The 14261-nt window shown below is 37.2% G+C and overlaps 1 protein-coding gene across 7 annotated transcripts in view; it reads right to left on the bottom strand.

The window, feature by feature from the left end:
- PTPRM (protein tyrosine phosphatase receptor type M) overlaps positions 1–14261 on the bottom strand; it is a 490017-nt gene that overhangs the window by 20359 nt on the left and 455397 nt on the right. For all 7 annotated transcript variants that reach the window (XM_072152202.1, XM_072152207.1, XM_072152203.1 and 4 more), the window contains 5 exons: positions 8551–8667; positions 5642–5796; positions 3586–3721; positions 1006–1155; positions 573–746 (listed from right to left, as the gene is read on the bottom strand). In XM_072152202.1, coding sequence (XP_072008303.1) covers positions 573–746; positions 1006–1155; positions 3586–3721; positions 5642–5796; positions 8551–8667 — 732 coding nt within the window. The remainder of the gene's footprint in view (positions 1–572; positions 747–1005; positions 1156–3585; positions 3722–5641; positions 5797–8550; positions 8668–14261) is intronic.

Here is a 14261-nt window from a genome sequence, read left to right as displayed (position 1 = left end):
AATTTCTCAGTTTCTCCACTAATGTGGTGCAGAGGTCCTGTTAAATATGCTCCAATGTCTTCGTTTCTCCACTTCTAATGCTCAATTTTTGGTTTTGTAGTCCCCTTTTCTGTATTAGCCATAATGCCTCAATTTTTCTAGCCCTCTTATACCGGCTTTTTTGTTACACTCCCCAACCCACCCTTCTTTTTTCCTTTCTGCTAAGAAAAAAAATAGTTTTAGTTTAAATTTAAAAAGAATAATATATACAAGACAAAAATAACCTAATAGTAAAGTACTGTAATGCAACAAAAAGTAACAGGTCTACAGGGCCCATTAGAGAACAGACAATCTAGTATCAAGGGAAATAATGTAGAGATGGCATTCTATCCTGTACTTCATCAATGTCCTTATGTTCTACTGGCATTGTAGAACTTTAGATGACATTGCTTTTCTCTACAATACCTGTCACTAACTATTGTTAAAGTGTACCCTGATGGGTGCTCAAGGCTGTTTTCTCTTACTTGGGAGATTTCATTTTGTGGGATTATAGATTATATTCTCATTAGTATGAACCATAAAAATGTTCTTACATCCATCAAGGCAGCATTGATGTAGTTACTGCTTTCTCCATCTATTGTTATGAGGAAAGGGAGGCAACGGTCTGGAGGTAAGACATCCATACAACGGTTCTTTTCATGGTTCCTAGGCAAGAGTGCTATACTACAGTCTTCTACCCGTAGAGTTGGAGTCACCATGTTCAGTGTCTGCAAAAACAATAACACAGAAACTGAAGGTCAGATTATTACTTTAGCTACAGTACACCATTACTTTGCCTTAAAATACATCTGGGAAAAGTAAATATTTATGGAACTCATAGAAAATGGTGGCATTTTGCCAGGTCATGCCATCAATTTCTGATCTGTGCAGGTCAGACTACCAAGACCTCACAAGCTTTATTATAAAGGACTTTTAGGTGCTGAATGCCTCTCACTGATTTAACAAATTAAGTCAATATATACTTACCCTAAATTCCTCCTTAATTTGACTTGAGTTGGTTTGAGGGTCCACTTTATTCATTTCATAGTAGACTGATCGGACCTGAGATGCAGAGATTGATGTGTCCCCACACAAACAGGCCTCTAATATGGCATCATGAATGAACACGTACTGTTCCTATTGGATAAAAAATATAACATTGGAATTAATTGTTTTTATGACATTTAACCCCTTAAGGACGCAGCCATTTTACAGCTTAAGGCTCAATCCCATTTTTTGGATTCTGACCTGCGTCTCTTTATATGGTTATAACTTTTGAACACTGTTACTTATCAAAGCGATTCTGAGATTGTTTTTCCCCACATGTTGTACTTCATTTTAGTGGTAAATTTTGGCTGATAAGTTTTGCGTTTATTTACAAAAAAAGGAAAAAAATTATGAATTTTTAGAAAAATTTGCCATTTTCGAAATTCAAAATCACCGCGTTTTCAGGCAGATCGATTTACCACCTAAATAACTTGCCGAATAACATTTCCCATTTGTCTACTTTACATTTTCATAATTTTTGAAATGTTTGGATAATTTATTTTGACGTCACGCGGCCTACAAATCGAATAGCGATTTTCCGTATTTTCAGAATTGACTATTTTGGGGATAAATACTGTTTGAAATTAAATTTTACATATTTAGCATCAAAAACCCCCTATATAACCAACCCATTTTCAAATCTGCACCCCACAAACTATCAGAAACAGCATTTACAAAGATTGTTAACCCCTTGAGATCTTCATAGTAATTGAATCAAAATGGCGGTGAAATTTAGAATGGTCAAATTTTGTCGGTTATACGTTAATTTAGCCCTAAAATTTACACATTTCCAAAAGATAAAAAGAGAAAACCCACCATAAAATTTGTTCTACAATTTCTCCTGAGTGCAGCGACCCCCCACATGTGGACATTACTTGTGTTATGGGGGCACAGCAAGACGCAGAAGGGAAGGAGCACCCTGCAGCTGCCAGGATTTTAGTTTTCTCGTTGCCCCCTTTTGAAGGCTATAAAATTTTCGCTTTTCCGTTATTGGGGCCATGTGACGGCAGTTTTTTTGCGCGATGAGATGCTTTTTCCAGTGTTACCATTTTGGGGTTGGTATCACCTATTGTTGAAAATTTAGGAACTTTTTTTGAGGTCATGAGTAGAAAAGCATCAATTCTGTACTGGATTTTTAACTTTTTTTTTTTTTTTCGTGTTCACCGTATATCCTAATAATCCTGTTATCTTTATTCTATGGGTCGATACGATTACGGGGATACCAGACATGAATATTTTTTCTTATGTTTTACTAAATTTGCCAAATAAAACCCTAATGTGGGGAAAAATCTATCATTTTTGCATTGCCGTCTTCCAAGTGGCATAACATTGTTACATTTTTGGCTACAGAGCTGTTTGATGGCTTGATTTTTGCGGGACATGTTATTCTTTGCAACAGTATCATTCTGGAGTACATATGTTTTGTTGATCACTTTTTATTGCATTTTTAGTGGGATATAATAGGTAAAAATCATAATTATGGGCGGGTTTTTAACGTTTTTTTTTTCAATAGTTATTTAGTTTTATTCTATGGATTGTTACGGACGCGGTGATACTATATATGTGGGGTTTGTGTTATGATTTAGACTTTTTTGAGCGTTATATGTCTCTTTATATGTTTTGGGGCTTATGGGCATTTTTAGTGATTTATAAAGTTATTTTTTATTGAAAAACATTTTTTTTTTACATTTTTTACTGGATCCACCATGGGATATGAACAAGCAATCATCTGATTGCTTGTTCATGATAATACTCTGCAATACTGATGTATTGCAGGGTATTAGCAGTGCCAGCCTATGCAGATGCATAGGCTGACACTTTGCCTTTAAGATGACGTCCCAGACGCCATCTTAAAGGCACTGCCTTCAGGCTTCTCCGGGGTCCCGATCGGACCCCAGAGGTGTCATAGCAGCGATCAGCCCCCCCGAAAACGGCGCGCGGGGGGGGGGGGGGGGGCGATCGTGGGATAAAGACCCCCGGAAGGTATGTTAAATGCCGTGGTCGCGTTGACCGCGGCATTTAACAGGTTAAACGCCCGCGATCGGAGCCCACTCCGACCGCGGGTGTTAGCCAATAGTGCGCCAATAGTGGGAAGCTGCGCAGTACAGCTACGGCGCAGAGCGCTAAGGGGTTAAGAACAAAAAATCCTAAAGGGTTGTGCAGGGCTTGTGCTGTACAGCCACAAAATAGTCTTTGCATCATCCATATTTCGTACAGTTTTGGTGATCCGCAATGAAAAAAAGTTTACCAAACCTTGTTACCAGCTTTTAAACCCAGTGAAAGTCATGTAGACCTTTATGATAAGGTACAAGCTTAAAACTATGTGCAGTATGTGCAGTTTGCTTCACTATTGAGTGTACAAGATTATTGAATACTGGCGCAAACACTTCATAAATACATACACAAGCAGTTTGCATATTCTTTTCAGTCCAAAGTCAGAGAGAAATCTGGTGCAAACATTTTGATAAATCTGGGCCATTATGTTAGTTCTGCACATATAATAACATATAGTCAATTTACCTCTGTCTGTACCATATTCACTCTACGAGAGCGAAGTTCCCTCACACAGTTGTAAATATCTACAACTCCTTCCCTTTCAGCCATGTCCAGCATGATGTCTATGACAATAAAGCAACCTGTTCTGCCAGCTCCAGCACTAAAAAAGAAAAGGCATAAAAAAAAAAAGAAAAGACATAAAACAGCAAAAAAGGATATTTGAAAGCAACATGTTTCCTACTGGGTTAATATAGAGAAGCCCATGCAATTTGTGGTGCGTAAAACAAATCTACCATCAAAATTCAGCATGATAAACCAGTGGCACTTACTCATAGATCCAGTCATTGTGACTGTGGTAATAATAAAGTATAAATAAATTTATACTTAACGAACTGGTATGCTACTTGAGCACCCTCTTGCACACCCAGTGGAGTGACGTGCAGTCCTTTACTATTGTGACTGTGGTAATCTTCTTATATTTGTTACCCTCCACTCTTCTAAAATCTACTTTTAAAATTATGCTTATGTGCCAGAAAGGCTATGGGAATGTCATCAGAGCACCTCAGTGCGGCAGAATCACAGTGTTAAATTCTTAAGGAGCACTTCTCCCCTGCCCTGTGTGCTTACTGTTGCTGAGATCACAGGAAGTGCAGGGGGGAGGGTGAGATTGAGGCTTGCTACACAGTATATCAACAGCTTGTGAAGCCGGAGCACAGAGGGCTTCAGTAACACGCCAAGCCCTTCTAGATCCTTAACATAATTTTAAAAGTAAAATACCATAGCCACTGTGCCAGCATCTATGTCCCTGGTTTATAATGAATGGTTTTGATGATATATTTCCTTTAAGTATGCACATTTTCTATAAGTGTATGGGATTTAATATTTCCAGCATTGACAAAAATGAAGGCTTCTATAATAGATACAACCACCACATAATAATGCTTGCATACTTTTTAGTCTCTTCATTTTTTCTTGAGTCATTAGGACCAGTGATTTATCAGAGGCTACTATTACTATTACAATGTACTCTACTTGTAATATCAAAGGCTGCTAAACTTTTCTTGACCACCAATAATAAAACCAATAATGATCACACATGCAGCTACCAATAAGATGGGATTCAGCAATACGTTTTCGAAATAAAACTAATATTTTTAGTGTACCTTGCCTTAAGACACAAAAAAGAAAAAAAGTTAATGACTGTACAGTATATTTCACTATTACATAAACAACTATCTAAGAATATTCTGTAAAGTTTGTAAACATCAACAGGCAAAAGAAAAGGGATGAGAAAAGACCAAATAATGAAATCTATATTAGACAAGTATCTTACAAGGTCTATGTAATGAAATGTAAAAGCCTTGCAGGGAAAAATGTTTCAGGAGTCCCTATATCTTTGTATTTCATAAAAACCGGCTTTATTGGAGCATATCCCTTCTGTGTACATGATAAATTTACCAAATTCATTTTCTCAAGCATTATATGTACATTCTGCCCCTAGGAATTTACAAATTGGACCATCATGCAATCAATGGCTGCATTTTTGAGGTACTAGAACCTGAGCTACTCAGCCAGAATTGTTTTTAAGCAGATCAATACTACATAATAACATAACATACATTTATTAATGTCCTTAAAATTGGTGCTCCTGTAAATAAATATGTATGGCCATTATGAAAAAAATATACAATTTATGCAATTTACTGTGTTGGTCATTCTTTCTGTTCACCTGTTCTGGTCTACTGGTTGACGGAGCTTTGATTTGGTATCAAAATAATAGGTGACTTTGCACCCTTTTGGGAATGATATGACCAGGACAATGTTCATCCACTGATGAAGGTTTTTATAACATACATTTTTTATAGTACAACATATAAACTTTAAGTACTTAAAGTTGGAAATGCCCTTTTATTTATTTCATTTTTTATTATATAGTTATGCTGTTTGCCCATCGTCATCACCTCATACCATCATATTAACTGGTTATTCTATTCTTTATGTCTATACTATTTTAATAATTGATATAACTGTTTTACTGAAACCCAGCATCATTATGTCATACTGTATCTATAAGTCTTACCTGCAATGTACAACCAGTGGGCCTGCGTTGGCTGGGTTCTTTGATTTGACTTGCCGTACAAACCCTAAAAGTCCTGTCGCATGGTATGGCACACCGTGATCAGGCCAACCAGTGAAGTGAAACTGACGGATTTCTCGTATTTCATGTACACCCCTCTGTCCATAATAAAAACAAGAAACAGATATACAGATTAATGGAACATTAAAAAAATGCATTAAAGCTAAAAAAAGCATATAAATATATAGTAAATGGTTTATTTTCCTACAAAAATAATTATCATAGCTAAAGACTAATCATTGTAGAACCCAAAATACAAGAATGATATTTTTTTTTATAAAGCTCCTTATTGTCATAGAAAGCAAATGTGAAGATATTTCCTTCAACATAATTATAAACATCTATTCTCTGTTTGCGGAATCCTATTAAATATCAGAAAAATAACACAAATGCAGTAATCACCGTCACAATGAACAAAAGTTGAAACATTTTTTATATGAACTGAATTTACCCCACTTCTTGCAATCTCTTATACTCTGCCAGAAAGATAATATTCTAGAAAATCTTCATAAATCTCAATAAATACGACATTTTAATACAGTGCTACCATTTCTAATGGGATTGAATGGGACTCCATCTGTTCAACAGATGAATCGAGTCTATACAAGATTAAATAAGAAACATCTCCAACTGGAGGTCTTCACACTTCCCTCATCAATGCAAACATATGCTATTCAGTGCAATTTGCACACTTCACAGGGCTGGGAAAGAACTTTGAGTTTCAGTTCGCAAAAAAAAGTTAGCTAAGAATCTGTGGGAAGCAGGGTGGTCAGGAAAATGCAACGTTCCTTTCTTTAATAGAGTAAAAGAATGTACTGGTGATAAGAAATGAACAATTTAATACTACATGTCATGTGAAGCCAGATAGAAATTTTGGAGTAGAGAAGATAGACTGTTCAGACTGTTGGGTCCAACTCAGGAAAAGATTTCTGAACTAATTAGATACAGCGATAATAATGCATTGTATGCACCTGGATATGGATATATTATACATATAAGACAATTCACTGCTCACCACCATTTGATTACCACCAACATCCAACAGATGCCACTTCCATTAAATTTACATATTGCGACAATACAAAAAAAAAAAAAATTAATACAAGGATCGGAAGTTGCTCTGCTTTTTAAGTGCCCAACTCGGATATCAATTTTGTAACCTTGTAAGAATTTATTTGTAATATTTTAACAACATATACGATATATTCCACCCCCCTTCTTTTTGGATAGTCATACACATGGTCTGATGATACGTATAAATCTAAATGACAAGGACAACACTTCTAAAGCAACTTTTATTCAGACGGAGCATATGCAACGTTTCAGCTCACAATGGGCGTTTCTCAAGCAGTGATAGAGTAGTATACAAATGTTACTGTAAATATATGATTGTGTGCTTATAGGACATCTACTACCAGATTGACTAATGACTAATTGACTAGTACTACTCACATGCTTGTCATAACTTCTTCTGCTAGGAACGGCTTTTATTATAATCCAGAACGGCACAATTTTGATGAAAAAGAATTTCACTGGCATATAATTTATTCACTTTAAGGGCAGGACCAGGTGAGTGATGAGTAATAAATGATATAAAGCGCTCAGGTAACGCTCAGGAGACTGATTTGCAGACTGAAAAGCAGTTCCTAGCAGAAAAAGTCAGAACCAGAATGAGAGTGGTACTAGTCTACCATCAGTCAATCTTTAAAGAATGTGTATGGTGGTTCAGAATAAAAGATTATTTGCTTTGGAAGAGCCATGTTCATCGTCATCTGGATTGATACAGTTAATCACGGCGTTAATTTACAAGGGCAACTAAAATTGAAAAAAAGATCATACATACAGCCAAAAGTTTTAACTTGTGTCCACTTTGGCTTTTAACAATCTCTTTTTGTTAGACAAAATCTCAGCTACAAGGTGTAAACAATGAGGGGAGCCAATCAGCAAATGCTCTGTTTCCCTGTAGGGCAAACATTTCCTGTAAAATCAATATCTGTGTAATCCATGGATCCAAAAAATGTTCCAGAATGGGACACTTTGTAGTTTTCTTCCACTTCAGTTAATAGAATAGTATTTACAAATGTTAAGTTAGAAATCCTCCTTTAGTGCCTCCTACTGTGATTTATCCTTAGGACAGCATTGGCAAACAAGCACCGGGACCAGTTGTCTACTCCATGTTTGGAAGTTCTCAGGCTAATGGGAGTAGTTGAATGGGGGAAGGAATCTTGGTGTTGGGCCTTTCTGATCTAATATAGATATATCATCAACATATTTAATCTCAAAAAGCCCTTTAATTAAACCAGAAAGCTAAAAGGAGTTTTATAAGTCTTTTACATTGATGACCTTTCTTTAGGATAAGTCATAAATATGACATTTGGCAGATATTGACTCCAGGTCATGATCAGCTAATAGGGATCACATTTGGGCAGGCACTGCAGCCTCTTCACTAAATACTAGCATTAGCGCTCTATACTGAGCCGCAGGGGAGCAATGTGATTGTTGGATATGATGTCATAGTCACTAACAAAAAGACGCAATGCTTGTCTGAACGTCAGACGTTGATGGGATGTATACTACCATGGATCTATCATTAATTGCCAGATATGTGATGAGCTGTCTGGTGCTATATAACAAGAACTCAGAAATTGTTGAATCTGTGACTTTGTTGCTGTAGAGACACAGAGCAAACTGCTTCCTAGTCTGTGCTTTTCTGTTTATGCAGAGCCAAACAACTCATTGGTATGAAGTCTGAGTTTCACCCCTCCTGATCTATTATGACGTGTTGGCCATCAGTATAAACATCTGTACAATATTGTCTTATAATATGCAATACAACATTATAAAGAAGTTACCTTTTCTACTGCAAAAGTCCGTATTACATATTCTGCTAGTAATTCTGTTTCAATAAGCGTCACTTTAATATCTTTATAGATCTCTGTATCATCTGGCCAGTATTTACAGCATTTTACCTGTGGATGAAAAACCCCATAATCATTAGTAAAGTTTTTCTGGAAGCTCATTCATGTAAGAGAGAACTTAAGAGAGAACACTCAGGAGAGAACTTACAAAATCTATAAAGTGCCAAAAATGTAAGGAGTCTACCAACAGTTTTGACCATACAAAGCTGCAGACAATGTATACTAGTCACCATACATTATCATCTTTACCCAAATAAGCATGATTATTTTTCATATTAAGGCTGTGTAAGACCTATGCAACCACAAATGTAGTATTTTAGACACATTTATACACTCATGCACACACATGTATGTGCTGATATATACCTTAATACACTTTTATATTTATACTGTCCCAGCAGCTGGTGACCACATGGGGGAAGTAAATGGCAGGAAGTAGAGATGACAGATTCCTAGTCCTGCTGTTCCCGCCCCCATTCTTTTTAATCTCAGCTACTAGCTCAGCTGTGTACTGTGGAAGATGCACAATGTTATATATAACATGTACATTATGCTGCACATTGTACATATATATATATATATATATATATATATATATATATATATATATATGTGTGTATATATATATATATATATATATATGTACAATGTGCAGCATAATATATACAATAGTGCACAAGGATGCCCGGGCCCCCTGACATTTCAGGCCCCATAGTAGCTGCTATGGCTGCTACCCCTGTAGTAACACCCCTGTGCATTTCTTATACAGACTTATACATCTTCATGGTAACAAACTATAATCTTTAAATCAGTAAATCAAATCTGTATGTCTCCTGTTAGTAGCATACTATATATTTTATTTAGCAATACTCAGAAGACATAAAGTATAGACTACACAGGGTTTATTTGGAGTCTGATATCCACTATTCTACAAACAGATCTCTACCTCAACTTCAATTGATTTATTTAGTAAGAACAATATAACCAGCAATGCAAAAAAAAAAACACTCGAAAAACCCACAGATCCCTTCATTAGCATAATTTTAAAAGTTGAATTTAGATGGAAGGAGGCCACGGACAATAAATATAAGAAGATTACCACAGGGTAGATTTCCTTTAAGTTGGTAGCTTTTAAGCTGTGCTGCCTGATCAAGATAAGCTATTTCACTGACATTAGCCACAGTGAAAATGCAGATAATGTTTTGCCATACAAGACACTTGGTGTTGTGTGGAGAAAAGGTGACATCAGTGTCAATATTAAGTTTTACACTCTGTTGCTGTGAAGAAAAGTAGGGTTGAACCATAGAGAAAAGCCAGAAGTAAATCCAGAATAATATAGAGAAAGCAGAGAAGTTGTAAATATCTTTGGAATTCTATTGTATACCTGGTCAACATTCTCCTAAACCATCCAATTGTTCTTCTAACATCCAGTTTAGGTGACAAGACTAAAACCTAAAATGTGAATGTTTTTATCTATTTTAATAGTGTGATCAATGGCACTGCCTGGGTGAGGGAAATGCTACATAAAAATATAGGGTGAATGTTCAAACTGATGTTTAATATAAAAGTTGATTCATATAAGAAATCAATATGCCAAGAAAAAATATTGACATATGTAGATGTATTGTTATATTGTAACATTATATGATAATAAAGGGAAACATGTAACAATCTTCATTTCTGCTAGATCCACTTGTTATGTAGCCCTACACATCTGCTTACATTGGATTTTCTCATAATGATACATTTAATGCTGTATTATGTGTTACAGACAGCCAAACATTCTATGTAATAACTGGATTTTGCAGATATTGTGCAGCGATCTTGTATGTGTATGAATGTGTTGAAAATCCATAAATAAGAAAATCAATATTATTTTACTAGGAGAAGGTCATTTCTATTCTATAATAGAACTATGCTAGAATATTACAGCTTAATAACAAAGGTCACGCCATTACCATCACAATGGCTAAGTACTCACATTATATAATCATGTATGTCCTGATGGATGCGTTTGTCGTAGGGAAACATTCGCCACATATTGTAAATAACTTCAAAGAACATAACAGGAAGCAGCTGCAGGAGGATCAGGAACACAGCCGAGGCAAAACAAAGATGTCTGGAGATCGCTCCTGCCAACTGTTGACTTTCAGGTTTTGGCAGAAATGAACAGCGATTTAACAGGCTCAAGATCTTTTTACTAAACATCTATATCAGAATTATTTGCAGCTCCCTTTATCTATATTTTGTAGTAGATGCAAAACCAAGCACACAAAAAAATGGGTAAAAATGGATGGCGCTCATTGATACAGAATGTTTAATAAAAAATATGTCATGTGTAAAGTAAATCCACCACTTAAATTAACCTCCACACTGCACCACCAGGGTAACATCTTTATAGCAGGCATTCCTTTTATAGGGATATCATCCAGCTCATTTTGTATAAAAATTACTTTTATATTTATGCAAATTAGGCTGAATTCGTCTAGGTGGCATTACCAGAGGCTTTTTGGGCTCTAGCATCACACCCCCTAGAGGGGGGGCAGAAGAGGTATGGGGACCGGAGGGCTGTTCTACAGCCTGGCAGGTCTCCAGCAGGTGGTGTATGCAAGAAATATGGAGGGAGAGGCTGGAGTACTTGTTTTTGGGGCAACCCCTGAATGTCTGAAAGATAAGTCCGTGAGTAATGGATGAGGAAGCCCGTGGAGGTAGACAGCTGTATCCAGGGATCAGACGGAGGCAACGTTGTGCAAATCAACTCACGGTTCTTTATTGAACAACAGGTAGCATGTTATGGACCAGAAAGGTCAAACAGCAGATTCAGATTCTGGTACTGGAGGGATCGTGGAGAGTGGTCGGCAGGATAAGGCACCAGCCTGATGGTATATGCAGGCTGGGAGAATTTAGATGGAGCTGTGTCCAAACTGGGTTAGAGTCTCCTGACTCAGTTCCTGGTATTGGTTTCTGTGACAGCAATAAAGTTGTGCTGTACACTGACTTTCTCTTCACTCAGACCATGTGGTCTAGACAGCTGACAGACTCTGAAGTACCATGTGCTCCCTCTGCACAGGAGTCTTATCCTCCCCCTGGTCAGGTGATAGCACCTCTCCAATCACACTCCAGTTTACAATACAGCCACATAGTTGGATAACATCTTACACCCATTTAACTAATGCCTTTCCAGGCAGAGGCTACCGCTGCTATAAAAACTATGACCAGGTTCTGAAACCTTCATAGAAGGCACTATTCTCAACTACCAGCCTGCCTATGTATTGGCAGGGGTGTTGCACATATCTGGAAAGTACCCGACGTATATGCTTATTGTATACATATAAAGATAGTGGCAGGCGGTGGCATAGTTGAAAATGCTTTCAATGTTGAAAGCATACAATGTACATACATTGGGCTGTACATGAAATGAGCGGGGCTATTCTAATTTCATTGTTAGTCTTATTGTTTATGAGTGGATATGTAAGGAGTCTCAGGTTACCCCATTAAGAAATCAGTATTAGCTGTATCTAGATTAAGTAATACTGAGCTGGGGATGGGAAGGATTCCCTAGCATGCACACATACCCTTTACAATTCAATATCTGTAATTCTTTTTTTTATTTGTACGGATCCTAACAAAAGCAAGAATAATATGCTGGGTAGAAAGGGAGTGATTAAAAATGACTATTATGTCAAATTTATGGGTTGATATTCAAAAATGCCTCCAGAATGGGGACATATATCTATTCATTCTTGCAATTAGCTTAACACTATCTTTACCAGACTGTCTAGCTTAGAGGAAATTGAGGCCGCCAAGTAGCTGTTGAGAGGAGTAATTCCAAACCACACAGCACGCTCAAGTAAGAGTCTAACCAATTATACTGCATAGAGCCTGTTGTTTCTGATATAATTTTTCAAGCCAAAAGAACAATCTTAAAATAGCTGCTCTTTAGGTGCTCAAGCCTAGCAATATTTCATTCGTAGCATAAAGTAGGTTATGGATGAAAGTTTCCTGTCAACAAATCTAGGGTAAAGCTGCAACAACAAGAGGCCCACTTCATCAAAGAGAAATAAAATGCCTCAGATGTCCATCCTGATGCGGAGAAAGATAGCTCTGTAATGGCAGCTATTTCCCTTCTTGAACACTCTTGGAGAAAAAAATCAGAAGTATTTTACCAGACGTTTTCTCTGTGTATAGCACTCCTGGAATTACTAGGAGAAATATTTGGCTTTTCCAGCGTTTTTGGTCCTGCTCCACTGACCACAGCACATCAGCTCGCTTGCTGCTTGACCTTAGAAGGATATACTTCATTTATGATGACACGTTCATTCAAGGAATATAACCCTCCGTGTTTCTTATTTTCCATGGTTTTTACTGACCTGCCACTGCCTGTAACACAGTTGCCAGGACTTGTTCTCTGCTCAGAGTGAATGTGATAAACAGTTTATAAATTCTGTGCATATGTTCTTGTTGGCCTAAATTCTGTTATGATAATCCAGGACATGGAGGATTCCTAATTACAGGGTTTAATGATTTAATAAACTTAATGAGAAAAAATAACATCGCACCTAAGACAATTTATAATATTGAGCTGAAGATAATAAATGTTAGGGAGAAAAAGATACAACAGTGATTATATGGCTGCTTGTATATAACTTTCATTTCTGTCCATACTCCCACATGCTCTGCTGGAACCCAATTCCTGCCGAGTTCTTCTATCAACATGTATCTTTATCTGGATTTAAACTAAAAAAACACATCAACAATGGTGTTTCAGTTTAGTGATTTAACTATATATAGAGATCCCATTTATACATCTTTATATTCATGCAGACGTCTGGTTTGCCATATTCTTCCCATTGCTGGTTCATTTTTGTACACTCATAATCATAATGCTTTAAATTAAAATAACATTTCTGCATGCCATATTTTCTAGAAAGTTGGAAAAAATTTCACTTAGATCTCAGATTACATAGAAGCTCTAAGAAGAAGGCAGTGAATCACAGCAGCTAGGTGACCAACCAACAGCAGATAAAGAGGTCTGCAAAATTACAGAGACGGAAGACTACAAGCAGTGTCAGGCTGGAGTTCTTTGGGACACACAGAAAATTATTAAACTCTCTATCATCCCTTAGGAAATGTTACTTGTTTCCAAATTGGACCAATTGTCTTCTGCTGTATCTCTGGGGTTCCAGTAATTGATTAAATCCTGCGTCCACCGGAGGATCCTCTGGCCTGACACTGACTACAAGAACAGAAACTGTGTATCAAACATGAATGAACCCCTATATACATGCACACTGTGTTTTTTTAGGCCTCATTCACATTAACGTATGCCCACCAAGACGTAGCCTGGTGGACATATGTTCACCACGATGGGTGACTCCTCCCCTCTCCACAGTGATGCATGGCGCACGGCGCCGTAACACGGGAAGAATAGGACATGTCCTATCTTTTCCCCGTGTACGCAGCGGTACGTTGCCACACGTGTGCTGCACCGTATCGCTCCATGAGCCCATTGCCGACCTATGGGACCGGATATATGTCCCCCAACATCGTGTGAATGTAGCCTTAAACTGAGTAAATAAGACATTCTTATGAAGCGACTGGGAACAATAAAATCAAACCACACTGTCATTCTCATTGTGACATAT

The sequence above is a fragment of the Engystomops pustulosus genome, chromosome 5 (assembly GCF_040894005.1).
Source record: "Engystomops pustulosus chromosome 5, aEngPut4.maternal, whole genome shotgun sequence".
Lineage (NCBI taxonomy): Eukaryota > Metazoa > Chordata > Amphibia > Anura > Leptodactylidae > Engystomops > Engystomops pustulosus.
The sequence above is the reverse complement of the archived record's forward strand: the minus strand, read 5'-3'. Positions and strand labels throughout refer to the sequence as shown.